Source organism: Equus quagga, chromosome 2 (genome assembly GCF_021613505.1).
Source record: "Equus quagga isolate Etosha38 chromosome 2, UCLA_HA_Equagga_1.0, whole genome shotgun sequence".
NCBI lineage: Eukaryota > Metazoa > Chordata > Mammalia > Perissodactyla > Equidae > Equus > Equus quagga.
Window position 1 is genome coordinate 38412346 of NC_060268.1, and position 15939 is coordinate 38428284.

The window sequence follows — 15939 nt, forward strand, 5'->3', positions numbered from 1 at the left end:
TGTTAACTCAGGACCAGTCTTCCCCAGCAAAATGAGGAGGATTGGTGGCAGATGTTAGCTCAGGGCTACTCTTTCTCAAAAAAAAAAAAGAAAAAAAAAGAAAAAATGTTTTTAAACCTCCCTAATAACTTAGTTAGGGGTACTGGTTATCACTTTCGAGTTGTCTTCCTACACCCTCAAGCTTTAAAAATGGACCCCACATTTATATGTTGGTCCTTTTCTAATCTTTCAAGACTTTTCTTGTTCTACCTGAGTTTCTAATTCACCATAGGAACTACAGAAAATACCTCTCGAGTTATATTTTCAGGACATTTGCTGAAAATAGTTGTAAGTCTGTTTTCTCTGAAAATAAAAAATTTTCTAATTCCATAGTAGTAGGATTCCTATTTAAGCAGAGGTCTTTCACAGGATTTGTAAACTGTATTAACAACGCCAGAAGTATTTTTGTAGACAATGACAGCAAGCAAGTCACATCAGGAATGAAAGACACAAAGCACACACGATGAATTTATCCCATACAAAGCAACAAAAAGAAACCAAGACCTTGTTTTTAAAACTAAGTGACAAATTCAAACATCAGCACAAAAGATAATTATTACATTTAAGTCTCAGCACTCCTGTCCATATTTGATGAGTTATCTTTTTTAAGAAAGACTCATTTTTTTCAATCATGTTTTTTCAAAAAACTGAAAACTGGCAGGATCAGAGTAGATTACGAAATTTGGAAGTGTGGTTTTGACGTGTGTATGTATGCTAAAATATCATGCATCTTAAGTTTTAACATTAACTTTATTCTCAATTAATGAATTTTGCTTATCTGTTCTAAAGGATTAGGTGTCCAAAATTTCCTTCTCTTTTTTGCAAAACAGACAAAACACCAAAGTTCTCTAGAGACATGTTTCTTGAATAAGGAAAACTCAGTTCAGAGAAACCAGTGTGAGAAACAGCATGATAGTACTGATAGGCATATTCTAACAAAGCTGTTCTGGGGGATAGTTGTCCCCATAATAAATTACTTCGCTCAAGTTTGAATCAGTTGGTTCTTTCAAAATTATTTATTTGTAACTATCTTTAAATACCGGGGATATAACAGGTACATAGCAGAAACTGAGACATAGATAGACCTAGTTGCTAACTACATGTCAGGGTAACTGCAATGCAATGTGAATACTGCTCTCTGAGGGACTTCTAGTCTTCTCTTTCATATTCAGAAAGCGAGACTCTGTCTTAAGTCCCAAAATGTCAGTTTCTTTCCTTTCTTACTATTAAAAAGAATGATCCAGAATCTTCTACATCGTGACTCTCTTTATCTAGTCCTCTGGCTATTTTAATATTGTGCATTCGTCCAGTGCTTTGTATTTTTCAAACTGTGAATAGTAAGGGTCATGAAATTAATTTTCAGTAGGTTCCAACTAACATTAAAAAAATAATCATAGGGGTCGGCCCCGTGGCCAAGTGGTTAAGTTCATGCACTCCACTTCGGTGGCCCAGGGTTTCATCCGTTTGGATCCTGGGCACAGACATGGCACCGTTCATCAAGTCATGCTGAGGTGGCGTCCCACACAGCACAAGCAGAAGGATCTACAACTAGAATATACAACTACGTACTTGGGGGCTTTGGGGAGAAGAAGAAGAAGAAGAAGAAAAAAAGATCAGCAACAGATGTTAGCTCAGGTGCCAATCTTTAAAGAAAAATAAAATAAAATAGTCGTAAAAGAAAAAATCGGGGTGTGCTTATATGAGGTTAAGTGTTGTTTCGTAAATACTTCGTTTTAAAAGTTTATGTACGTGTATGTAATATTTGGTATATCTACACACATACAGATGGTGATGTAAAATATTCTTGACCTGAGTCATGATCGCACTTCAAAAGTCACAAATACAATGGGCTTTGTTATATTTTTATTAACTGTTACACAGGGAGCTTCAACAAAATAATTCTTTATTCAGAACCTGGGCTAACCTTTAAGGCTAGATACCATATAAAGATCATTCTGCTTACTTGAAAGCAGAGATTTCTTAGAATAGATAGATAATAAACTCTGGCAAAATACATTGCCTAGCTGCTATCTCAGTATATGTAAGTTGGAGATAAGGATAATGAGACCAAAAGCAGAACAGTGTCTCTAAACATGTATGATTAGCTTTCAGCTACCTATGGCCCACTGGCTCAATAACTCAGGGTACATTCTAAGCCACTACAAAAGTAAATGTCTATCCACAACACAAAACAAAATTAAAGAAGAGGAAATGGAAGTGAATCTAACTTCTATTATGTAAACTTGAAGATTTCACTGCCAATTTCCCATAAAGCACACTGTCCACATCTGCATTTCTCAGGAAATTCATTAATTCATACAAGGATGTCACTGATTAGTTGCTCTGAATTTTCAGAAACAGAAGAATACAAATAAATGATGCACAACTTTGAGTGTTAAGTAAGATGCAGGTGTCTACACAATAGGGCATAATAAACCCTTGGGAGGATGGTACTTTCTGTACCAAAAATAAAACTGGTAAATTCCTAACTGTATTAACATACATTACTAAGTGGTCTATAGGAGATTAAGCAACTCTTCATCAGGAATGTCAATATTTCACTAGTAGGAAGTCACCCTGCCACCAGTCACTACATTATTCCAAATATGTTGGAACCCAATTCTATTCTCCTTTTGTATTACTGATCTCATCTCCAGAATCCAAAAAAGTACAAGGAGCAAAGCTTGAGAAACCAACTGGGAAAATCGAAAAGGAGGAAACCATATAGGCTCTTCAGTGTACCAGGGACAAACACTAGATCCAGCCGAAGAGCAGCCTGCATTCAATAGTAGTTAACCATAAGACTAAGGAGTCATTCAATTTTCTAGGGGATGCAAGGAAAATGTCCTTCCTTCTAAATTTTTAATCCAGTTAAAGGATGATAATAAATAAACATACAAATCTCTTCTCAAAACTCTCCAGCATTACCCATTTCATTTGAATAAACTTATAATGCTTAGCAACAACTTATGAGGCCCATATGATCTGGACCTACCTCTAAAACCTTATTTCCTGTCACTTTCCCCCTCACCTACTCTACAATGGCCAACGATTATATGAAAAAGTGCTCAACATCATTACTCTTCAGGGAAATGCAATTTAAAATCACTATGAGATACCACTACAAATTCAAAGAAATGGAATATACATATACCTGATGACGCAAGAATCTCATTCCTGGATCTAAACCACAAAGAAATTAGTACTTATGTTCATCAAAACACATGTACAAGAATATGCATAGCACTTTTATTCATAACAGTCCCAAACAACAAGCAACCTAAATATCACCAATAGTAGAACAGATTAATAAATTGTGGTATTCACACAATGGAACACTTCATAGCATTAAAAAAGAATGCTATAATGCAACATGGATGAATCTCAGATATAATATTGAGAAAGAAATCAGACATAAGAGTCCCTACTGGAAAATTCCATTTACATAAAGTTCCAAAACAGGAAAAAATAATCTGTGATGACAGAAGCAGAACAGTGATTACCTTTATTTGTTGGTTTGTTCTAATTAGAGGCATTAAATGAGAAGAAGCATGAGGGAGACTTCTGGGTGTTGGAAATGTTCTATACTGTAATCTAGGTAGTTGTTACACAAGTACATACAGATGTAAAAACTTAGAGGGTTGTACAATTACGATCTGTGTACTTTACAATAAAGTTATAAGCAGTATATATATTAAATACATATACATACACACATATAATTATATACATACAAAACACGTTTATTAAATATAGTAAGTCATAACAATACCCTGCTCCACTCCTGTGAGAATTTTTCGGCTCTTTTAGGCTATCATTTACTTTACTATTACTTTTACTGATTCAAAGAAAAGGGAAGACAGTACTACATGGGTAACTGGTGCTGAAATAATTGCTTACCTTTAACAAAGGGCAGCTGCAAAGGTTGGGAAAGGAGAGTGGAAAATTAACCCCAAGAAGGAAATCCTTGTTCCTCAGGTATCTCTGCTGGCTCTCCCCTTCTGGCTCTCCCCAGCAGCGCAGCTGATGGAGCCTGTAGGAGGCTTTCAGAGACAGGAAAAGAGCTAACCATCTGAAACAAACCACAGCAGACATGCTTATTCAGTGCTCCATGGCGGTTTGAGGGTAGTTCATAGCAGCGAGGAACCTTCTCTCTCCTTATCATGTTTCTTTTGTAAATCTTGAGCGTTTTAGAAGCAGTTCTTTCCTACTTGCAGATAAAGCTGTTTCATACTTTTGTTCTATAAATTCTACCTTTGGCATGACTTGGTTTGCTAATATGAAAACTAAAATCCTCCGTAAAGCTCCTCTTAGTGTTAAGAATGTTCAACTCTATCACAGAAACTATCATAAAAATATCCTCATATTAGGGAGACAGCCTTTCCTAATGAGGTCACTATCTATTACATAAATACAAAGTAATAAAATAAGTGAAAGCCATTATTCCAAAGAAAAGGAACATAGAACTAAGTTTCCCAGAACACTTAAGGTGGGCTATGCTGCAGTCACTACTAACTAAAAGAATCATCAGCCATCACTCGCCCTGTAGAAGAAAAGAGAACATGGCACACTAACTAGAAATTAAGAAAACTTGAAGACTTTCTGGTAGCATTTGGGAGAAGAACCTAGTTTTTATTTAACATATATCATGAAGAATCATGCAATTATTAAATTACCAAAACTGTTATTCCCTTATAAAATTTTTATTTTTAATTAATAGGAAAAGAATGAGAGGCTAAGATGATATAACATTAAATATTTAATTTCACAGTATTTAACCTGTGTCCCTGTTTATTTCCAACTGCTCTCTCATCAAACAGTGAACAAACTTCTCACCTGGCCAAAAGTCCCTGAAGCATGAGGTTTGCCATTTCTGCTGGAGATACATCAATAAAGCGAAGGAAAGAGAAACAGCTTTCTTCATTAACACCTGGAATATCAAAGGATAAAGTTAAACCTAGTAGCAAGCCAAGAGACAATACTCAACTAAAGCTTGCTGAACTGCTGACTTTTGACTTAAAAATCAAAAGATATTCTAAAGGTTCCAATCCAGCCACTTTGATGGAAGTCCTATTTTTGTACTACAATCACAAGTAGAAGAGGCAGACCTATAAGATATGGCATATATGGGCCAGAGTGGAGCTGGCTCATCAGTTACCTTTCGGGTTTTGGGATCCTTGGCTAACTGCCTTTCTTTTTATCATGCCAGGAAAAAGAAAAGGAAAGGAATGGACAGAGGCAAAAGATTCTGAACCTTTGCCTTAATGCTTTTGACAATGCTCAAAATTCAGCAGTTTCTTTTCCTTAGACTAAGGAGGGGGGAACTGACTAAGTCACATTAATAAGAATCCTGCATTATTCTCTCTGTCAAGTTTCAAGGGTGTAAGAAATTCTTAAGAGGTACGTATAAAACAAAGATGGAAGGTCAATGTAATAAGTTTTAATTGCTTCCTGTTATAGCCACAAACCATAGCATCTATAGATGAAGACAACTAATATACTTAAATCTTACCAAGATTTTATAAATAAAGGCTTAGCATGCAGGCAAAATCACTACTAGTTCCAAATCAGTCACTCAGCAAAATAAACAGGACCCTGGTAAACTCCTGGCATACTTTCCTTCCCAAAGATCAAAACACTTACCTTTTCTGTGAAAGAGAGACTCTTGGATGTAGTCTGGTGCAAATGGAGAAAGAAGAACCCTTAACCACCTGTAAAGTAAGTAGAAAAAATAAATCCAAACCCAAATATAAATATTGGGAAGCTAACTAGACTGGAGGTTCCAAACTAAAGAAAATCTTTTAGGTTTAAAACTGTTTCTAACAACTTTTTTTTTTAAAGATTGGCACGTGAGCCAACATCTGTTGCCAATCTTTTTTTTTCCCCTTCTCCCCAAAGCCCCCCAGTACATAGTCGTATATTCTAATTGTAGATCCTTCTAGTTGTGCTATGTGGGACACCACCTCAGCATGGCCTGATGAGCAGTGCCAGGCGCACACTGAGGATCCGAACTGGCGAAACCCTGGACCGCCAAAGCGAAGCGTGCAAATTTAACCACTTGGCTGCGGGGCCAGCCCCAAAACTGTTTCTTCTTTTAAGAAAGTTTGTTGCCATATCACCAGGCAAAAATCACAGCATAAATGTCAGGAAGTACTAAATACTTAAAGGCATAAGAAGATAACGCAAGTTCAAAGTAGTCTCATTTTATTTCAGAGAATCATAATTCTAGCACTGTAAGTTACCACATACTATATTACACAAAACAACGCTACAGCTCTGGTCTGTTTCCCCCTGCCCATGTAGTTAGTATTAGCCTGGAGCTATCACAGACAAAGAATTCTTAAAATTAAGCCCAAGAAATGCGTTTCAATTTCAGTTTTATTATACTAAATATTATTGACAATTATTTTGATAATACTGTTTATATTGTTTCACTACAGAAGGAACCTTCTAAATTCATGGATCTCAAATGTGGATGTGCAGAAGAATCCTTTGGGAGCTTGTTAAAAAATACAGAAGCTAGGGCCACCCTCACTCACAGGAGTAGAATGGACCTGCACATCTATTTTCTGAATGCAAGTGGTCACTAGCATATTATCATTAACAACTACTTCACCTTTACTGATTCTGGGAAGAAGGTAAATTTGATTAATTTGAAATCCAATCAGTTCTCCAACAAGTGCCATTCCAAGTGTAAAATAAGCCACCACAGAGCAACTCCAGTACTGGGGCAGGGACATCTGCTGATCTCTCTTGCTGCAAGTACACATTTGCACACAGGTGCACACTACTCACTTCAGAAAGGAAGGGGCTGGCCTTGTGGCGGAGTGGTTAAGTTCGGCGTGCTGTGCTTCAGTGGCCTGGGTTCACAGGTTCAGATTCCAGGCGTAGACCTATACCACTCACCAGCTGTGCTGGGGCAGTGACCCACATGTAAAGTGGAGGACAACTGGCACAGATGTTAGCTCAGAACTAATCTTCCTCAAGCATAAAAAAAACTCACAAAGGACAACAGAAGGGGCTAGGGCCTTTAAGGTCATCCAGTTATACCCCTGATAAACCACAAGATCCCTTAACAAATAGTTGTCCACCCTTTGCTTAAATACCTCACTGTTGGAGAACTCAAACATTCTCCACTAAATTTATTTACTAAGCCACATATCCCCAAATTACAAAAACACTCCCAGAGTAAAACAAGTATCACTATTTGCTCACCTGTCCCGTGAATGATTGAAGACCCTGATCTGTCCATGACGGTATATAAACTTTGAAATCTGGTATGGCTTTAGGGAAATATGAAATGGAGACCAAGTTTCTTGTCGTTCAAATAACTCTGGGTGATTACATACCTAAGAGGAAGGGAAATGATAAGACAACATTGTCCTGTGCAGACACTGCTCTATGAAATGATGGGGGATCCCAAACCATGAAAGTTTACCTTTGTAAATATATACTTTCCCACTTTCATCTCTTTTTAACAGACTTTGTTTATCTGGAATCAAGGCTAGAGCCTTTTTCTTGAAATGAATTAATAAAGATAACTCCAAGGCAGCTGATCTAAGCTCTTACCTTCCTAAATTGCATGACCAGATTCATGAGGCTGCTGGTGGTGGTCTGTGCTTGCTGGGTAGAGCCCATAGAAGACTGCAATAAATCCTCAATGGAAATTTTGTTTTTCAGTGCCTGATATAGCAGCTTCTGTCGGCTGGTCAGTTGGCAATACATTAGAATCTCAATCTAAAAATCAATTAAGAACATTTATACTTCGAAAAACAGTTTTTAAGAATAATCACTATCAGCATAAGGTTGAAAACATACACAAGCCAGATTATGATTGAAAAAACAAAATACATACCTCTAGAAACTCTATAAACCTGTGATGTGGCTAATTATCCAGAAAAATGTTCTTTCCTTGACTTTCTTCCCTTGTCACTCACTCTACATGCTGTCCCTGGGCAATCTGTTCCATTTCCAACAGTACCAACTACCATCTATCACAGTAACTTGCAAAAATACATTCCCAAACATCCCCAGTCCCATATTTCCAACTACCTACAATAACAGTACCACTCAGAGAGTCTACAGCAATTGCCTATGTGACATATCAGGAAAAAAATTATCTTTTCCACAATTTACTAAATTGGCTAACAGCATTACAATTCACTCAGTTGTTGGAAGAGAAACTTCAGTCAGCTCTGGTTTTTCTTTCTGTCTCATACTCCATGTTCTACCATGTCCTAAGTCCCTCAAGTCAACCTGGAAATTTACCTCCAACTACCCTTTCTGACCACTCTCATTGCCTTAATGCAGAATCTCATCATACCTAATCTAGACTGCTATTATTTTGGGGTCTTCCTGCCTCCAGTCTCTCCTGGTTCTAAGAAACTTTCCACACAAATCTTGTAAGGTAATTCAACTGCTGAAAAACCTTCAATGTACATTACTGCCTATAGTAAAATATTAAAAATTATCCCATAGTCAGAGGCAGCCTCCCATAATTTAACTCACTCTATTGTCCCAGTCTCCTCATCACCATGTCCTCTTATATACCTTAGCAACAATGGTCTGAATAATGTTTGCCAAACATGCTGCATATCTGAATGTTGCTCTATCTTTGTTCACATTGCTCTTGTTGCCTAGCACCCCCTTCCTACCGTACTTTCCTAGTAAACGCCAACTCATTATTTCAGAGGTACTTCACTCTGCTTTCATGCCTTCTCCCACCTTCCCCAACAGAACTACTCCTTTATCCATGTTTCCATTACACTTCACATAGATAATCACTGTATGTCTTACGACACAGTATTACAGTCATTTATGTACTCATCTCCCTTGGAAATCTGAACAGAACCTAGACACTGTTCATCTTTATGTATTAGTGGCTGACAGGCAATAAGAGTTCAATAAATAAATATATTATTTAATAACAGATTAGAAACATTACTAATGTTTAAGGAATTTATACTATGCACAGTGGTTAAGAATCATACCACATCTGACCCCCTCCCTAGTGACCACTAAATAACAGAACTATTGTTTTTGAAGCCCTTTCTGATATAAAAGCCCCAACGATCCAGTGTTTTGTATAGTATTTTCCTTCTATCAGATACATCTGTGTGACACTGCTATTTTAGTTAAAATGAGCCAGTTTCATAAAATAGCCATCAAGATTTTAAAAAAAGGAATAAAACAAAAGTATACTTCTACTCCTCTCTTTGAAGGTATACACTCCCACCACAATCTTCCAGACAGAGATACTAATTTCAAATGATCCAGCCTTCAGGCAGTGACAGAGGAGAACTACCTGATGTTATCAAGAACCTGGAAAGATGTCTTTTAGGTAGAGAGCAGAATTATGAGAAACAGGTGGAATCTATGGAAGACAGGAAAAGCCCCAAAGGACTGGGAACTTGGAGAAAAAAGAAGGAAGGAAAATATGGGGAGGATTCACAGGAGATAACAGAAAATTACAGAAGTCTGGTAAGGATCTAAAAAAAGACATTTATAAACCAAAACTACTGGTCTTGTATGAGAAAAAAATATTACAACCCAAAGCACATTAAACTTCTAAATCTAACTCTCGGTTTGCAAGAATACAAGAGACAGAGGAACATGTGAGACAAGACCACAATGATACAACTAGCAAATTCAGTACACTCACGTGCCATATAATGACCTTCCAGTCAACGACTGCATATACAACAGTGGTCTCCTAAGATTCCTACTATATAGCCTAGGTGTGTAGTAGGCTGTAACATCTAGTTTTATGTGAGTACACTCTATGATGTTCACACAACAACAAAATTGCCTAACTACACATTTCTCAAAATGTAGCCTCATGGTTAAGCAGCGCATGACTGTATGTGGAAAACAAATAACTACATTTTTTTCAATGAAGAATTGCAAAGGAAAAAAGAAGGGAGGGATTACAAGATATTTAAGAGACATATCATGCAAATGCTATGTGTGGACCTTGCTTGGATTCTATTTCAAAAAGCTAATTTTTTAAAAAAGAGAAAGAAAGAAAAAGAAACACTAACAAAGAAAACTGGGGATATCTGAGCACTCATTGGATATATGATACTATAATGGAATAATTGTCTTTTTTAGGAGTGATAATGATATGTAGTTATGTATTTTAAAAGAAGACCAAATCTTTTAGAGATACATATGGAAATACTTATATGAAATAAAAAACATCTGGGATTTGCTTCAGAATAATCTAGAGGGGTAGAGATGACTATGTTGAAGCTGTATGGTGGTGATTACAAGAGGGTTCATTATACTATTCTATTTTGGTAATATTTCAAATTCTCCATAATAAAAAGCGTAAAACAAAAAGAAGAAAAAAATATTACTTGCCTTGATTATTTGACTCATTTTAAGCCTTCTTTGAATCACTTAAGTTTAAAGGTCTTCTCTTAGTAAAACTAATTACCCTTCAACTAAACATTTACCAAATTTTTTTTGCCCTGGAACCCTAAGTTGGTGCCTATTAAGGCTTACACTCATGAGGTCTTCTTTTCTTACCTTGTCAGACAATTCATTTTCCACATCTTTCTTGATTCTCCTCAGCATAAATGGCTTCAGGATCATGTGTAAGCGAGAGAGTTGATCTGAAATGCCAGGAGGCCCCCCCCAATAATACATTATATTGATTTAACACAAACAAAAGAAATATGATCACGTCTTACTAAGCTGTTCTAACACCTTTTGGCTTAATGATTCTCTGAAAGAAGACCGAAACGGAATCTTTTTCCCAAGTAGGAACCAAGGAATCTGAATTTTTCATAGCATCTTCCTATATTCAACTGAGCAAATGCATTTTGGTCTCATTTACTCAGATCAACAAGTACCATTTTATTTTTATTAGAACTCACCCTTAGAGTGTTTTAGGACATTTTATCAATAATAGGGTTTTCATATAGGTCTAATGCAAGCTATCTGGGACTCCCAATGTTCCTGAAAAATCATTTCTTCAAAGTATGTCGGCAAATTAACAACTTGTAGTATAAGAAATTACTTAAGGACTTTTCTAATAGTAGATGTCACTTCATGTCCATGTAATAAACACCTCATAACTCTCTTAAAAGATATTATTCAACAAGGTCAAAGTATTGATAAACAAGGTCAAAAATGTTCACAGTAGAAACAAATCCAAACACAGATATTAACAAAATGACCCTTCTAATATTTTCTTTTTTCTTTTTTTTTTATTGAGTTAATGATACGTTACAAACTTGTAAAATTTCAGTTGTACATTATTGATTGTCAGTCGTGTTGCAGGTGCACCACTCCACACCCTGTGCCCACCCCCCATCCCATCTCTCCCCTGGTAGCCACCAATCTGTTCTCTCTGTCTACATTTTTAAATTCCTCATATGAGTGGAGTCATACAGAGATTGTCCTTCTCTAACTGGCTTATTTCACTTAACATAATTCCCTCAAGGTCCATCCATGTTATTGCAAATGGAATGCTTTTGTTGTGTTTTACAGCTGAGTAGTATTCCATTGTATATATATACATACCACATCTTCTTTAGCCCTAATATTTTGTTTTTAATCACAGGAAAAAAGCCCTAACCCCATAGCACAAAGAATATAATTCTGATATGAACTTGTCAGAATCTACATGGGAAATGAGGAGTCTGTAAGCCAAAATATGGTACTTTATGAACTCTGCCTGTTCTGCCTTGGTTAGTCAACACTACAGCAACATCTCCTGAATTAGTCCTTTTTTGACTCTTTGGAAAATAAAGCACACAATTATAAGATAAACTTTTCACCTCAGATCCTTCTCTGTATACTAGAAGAATTCTTCACATAAAAGAAAATACACAATTACATAGTTGCCTACACTGATAGGCAGAAAGAAAGTAAGTTCATAAAAGTACTCACTCTCATCAATGGCAGATTTGTTTTCGGCGTGGCTCTCAATGTCCTTGGAAAACCATTCATTAAATTCCTCATGTGAATCAAATAATGTTGGCATAATGAAATGAAGCAGAGCCCAGAGCTGGAAACAAAAGAAAAGTGAAATAGCTGTAGGACAACAAAATGAGTATGTGAGAATACAATGGAGGTTTGGAGAGAAAGAGTGAAAGTTGCAGGTGTGTGTGTGTCTGAGTCTACGCGCACATGTATGTTTGAGTAAGGGAGAGAATGAGCATACAAGCACATACCTCATCAACCAACCCCAATTCTATAACATGCTCTAGCAAAACGTGAGTATTTTTCAATTAATTTCAACCTAGAAGTCTGAAAGCACAAGTCCTGCTCAGACTTTGCAGTGGGATGCTTTTAAAGATCATTTATATGTCCATGAATGAACATGATCTGAGGTAGCATAACTTGCTAACAATAACTGTACATCAGAGGTCAGCAAATATGGTCTGTGGTGCCAGGTCTGGCCTGCCATCTATTTTTATAAATAAACTTTTTATTTTTACATAAACCTTTTATATTTTTATAAAAAGTTAAAATAAAGTTTTAAAGGAACACAGCCACATCTATTCATTTAATCTATGGCTGCTTTCACATTACAACAGCAAGGTCGAGCAGTTGCAACAGCAACTGTACGGCTCGTAACGTCTAAAACATTACCATCTGGTTCTTTACAGAAAGTCTTCTGACCTCTGATCGATTATCTTTCCAAAAGAGAGAATTTTAGCTCCTCTCAGTGTTAAAGAATATTATACCTTCTCATTCTGGCATAGAAACATCTCTGCGTTAGATGGGTAGCATTCCTAATGAATTCACTATTTATTACATGAATATAAAGGAATAAAGTAATTTATTTGTCTTATGCCAGAAAATAAGAAAATGAGAATGATGCAAAACAAAACGAAAACCACTTAGGGTAAGCTATGGTTAAATTCTTCCTTTTATGTGGGGATTGTCATTTGTACAGAACAATAACACTCTAGCTGGGCATGGGTAAAGAACTCTGTTCTGTACTGGAACCATTCTGTTTAAGGCACACATAAAGCTGAGGCCTTTTCTAGTGCCTACCTCTGCCATGGTGTTCTGAATGGGGGTCCCAGTTAGCAAAAGCCGATTCCGACACTGAAACTGTAAGAGGATCTTCCAACGAACACTGTCCAAGAAGATGAATTACAAATTCCAAGTTAGCAGTAAATCTCTCTTCACCCTATGAAGACCCCATATTTCTAAAAATGCTTTCCAAAAAAATAACAAACACTCAGAATCAAGTACTCCACCAAGTATACAACTGAAAAATATTATTCAACAAAGCCGAGGTCAGGAAATTCCAGAGAAATTGACTCCTCTGTACTGAAAACATGGTATTAGGGTTTGGAAAAAAAAGGCCCTCAAATAGGCAGAGTAGGATCCTTTCTGGCTTGATAAAGTCCTCTACTTACTATCTTTGGTCAGTTTTATTGACAGAAAGCATTTAATTATATCGTACTTATCTGTAGTAGAAAGCTTTAAACTTATTAACTTGTGTTTCCAGTTGGGAGTTTGGAGGAAGCAATGGAGAAAGGGGAAGGGCGTGAGAAGAAAATGCAAAGTGAGTTTATTGCTCCTGGTCACAAGCATGTCTTACTTCAAAAAAGTGCAATATGAAGAAACGCTCTTCAGAAGATGGAGAGTTCCACGGAAAATACCATGCTGCCAGTTAACATGGACCTCCTAAGAAATTCCTATGGGTTCATCAAGAGTTTAATAAGAATTATCAAACCCAAGGTTTAACACTGCCAAGTAACACTTCACAGCCAAGTGCTCATTTACGATTCAGTTTGGGACCTTAAAGGTATTAGAACATTTCAAACATAGACCTTCCAATAAAAGGATTCTTGGGGGTCTAATAACCATCCAGGGACTAGGACAACACACATAAAATAGGCAGAACCTGTAATCCACATAATGTAACATTCTAATTTCTACTACGACTTCCTGTCTAAAACAATCCCTCACAGAAAGAGCAGACAACTCTTCCTGCATAGGAATTTTCCTTGAAGAATAAAGATCTGTTAAAACATCATAATTATTGAGTAGGGAGATAGAAGTCGAGAAAAATCCTTATATTCTAAACATTAGTATTTGTGTTCCATGGAAAATGCAAAAGGGAATTTCTGCCTTCTGGTCAGATATACGGCTTATGCAGAGACCATATCATGCCATGTTCTAAAACCTCTCTGATCTTCATTCACGTGTGTGTGTGTATATATCATATACACAGATATATGTATATCTATATATCTTCAGGCCATGGAGGTTGGTTTCTACTACTCACGTTACCTGGAACTACTTTTGAGCGCCTGAGCCTCATCCAATACCATGTACTGCCACTTGACCCGCTGGAAGTACTTTACATCCTGCACCACCAGCTGGTAGCTGGTGATAACCACGTGGAAGGGGGCATCCTGAGTATAGAGGGTCTTCTGTAAATAAAAGAGGGTAAGGGTGTAAAGAGACACCTAACAACTTATAACAAGATAATGAGGAATGGACTGTACTTTTTAAGGCCAAGAAGTTTAAGATAGTCCTAAAGATGTGCTTCTCCCACATGGTAGATGTGCAGTGAATTAAACCATAACTGTTTTTAAAGCAGTCACCTTAATCACAGACCATGTTAAAAACTAGTCTTTAGCTAGTTAAAGAAAAAAGTTCTTAGTTAATCCTGGCCTTTAAGTCCAGCTGATTGTCTATAAAAGCAAAAGCATTGTTAAAAAAAAAAAAAGTGTGCTTGCCTAGTGTCCAGAAATATATAATATATAAGAAGATTTTACGTGAGAAATTACTCAGATCAACTAGAGAAATACTGATTGCACACATGTATACGTGTGTGTGTATGTATATATGCAGTAAGCTGAAAGTTACCTGACTCCAAAACCTCCTGATGACTTTCCTATCATGAGGATTTCCCCAATATGGTAGCACCTAGAAAAAGGACCAATATACAGATTATTTCCTACTGATCATTTTAAATATACCATCACAAATATGTTATTCAGGATGATTCTAAAAGAACCTAAGAGAATGAATATAGGAGTTCCTCTTCTGTCATTGCTGGACTAGCGTTTCTCCTAGTATATATATACAAAACACTTGTTTGAAGACATCACAGGGCTGCTGAGACAGTGGAGAATTACAGAGCCAAGATCCAAAATTAGAAAAGAAGCCCAGAAAGGAAAGCAAGGCACCTGGCACACGTTTCCCCTGAAGGTGCTGATCCTTTCCAAAAGTTCTAGTTGAGAGACTAACAAAGAATTTTTTGTTGTTGTGGGGTTTTTTTTTTGAGGAATACTGGCCCTGAGCTAACATCCGCTGCCAATCTTCCTCTTTTTTGCTGAGGAAGACTGATCTTGAGCTAACATCTGTGCCAATCTTCCTCTACTATATATGTGGGACGTCTACCACAGCATGACTTGATAAGTAGTGCATAGAACCACGCCCAGGATCCAAACTGGTGAACCCTGGGCTACTGAAGCAGAGCATACGAACTTAACCACTACGCCACCAGGCCAGCCCCCAGAGTCTTTTTTTATGAGACACAGAGTCCACAGAACAAAAATGTAGTTCAAGGAGAAGGGATTCTGATAACCACCCACCTCCCTGGCTTAAGTTGGGAATCCAAGCATACATACATACTGGTAAAAAACTATACATAGATTTTCCTTAACAGGTAGTGAACCCCAGCTTTGAATCACCTCAATTCCTGACTGGAGCAAGAGGATTTTGGATTATTAGTGACCCAGGAAAAAAATTACTAGGGGCAAAAATCCAAAACACATATAAATCCTCTCTGTGGAAGAAGAAAACAGTATCCAGAGCCAACATCATTCTAGAATTTTTCCTATACAATGTCTGGCATACAATAAAACAAGTAAAAAAAACCAGACATAAGGAAAGACTTGACTACATGACTGAAAATCA

The 15939-nt window shown here is 36.9% G+C and overlaps 1 protein-coding gene across 3 annotated transcripts in view; it reads right to left on the reverse strand.

The window, feature by feature from the left end:
• Positions 1-15939, reverse strand: part of INO80 (INO80 complex ATPase subunit) — a 126984-nt gene that overhangs the window by 55565 nt on the left and 55480 nt on the right. For all 3 annotated transcript variants that reach the window (XM_046653906.1, XM_046653904.1, XM_046653905.1), the window contains exons 15-24: positions 14884-14943; positions 14302-14444; positions 13051-13135; positions 11938-12055; positions 10570-10655; positions 7609-7776; positions 7255-7388; positions 5683-5750; positions 4876-4969; positions 3940-4111 (exon numbers count right to left, since the gene is read on the reverse strand). In XM_046653906.1, the coding sequence (XP_046509862.1) occupies positions 3940-4111; positions 4876-4969; positions 5683-5750; positions 7255-7388; positions 7609-7776; positions 10570-10655; positions 11938-12055; positions 13051-13135; positions 14302-14444; positions 14884-14943 (1128 nt within the window). The remainder of the gene's footprint in view (positions 1-3939; positions 4112-4875; positions 4970-5682; positions 5751-7254; positions 7389-7608; positions 7777-10569; positions 10656-11937; positions 12056-13050; positions 13136-14301; positions 14445-14883; positions 14944-15939) is intronic.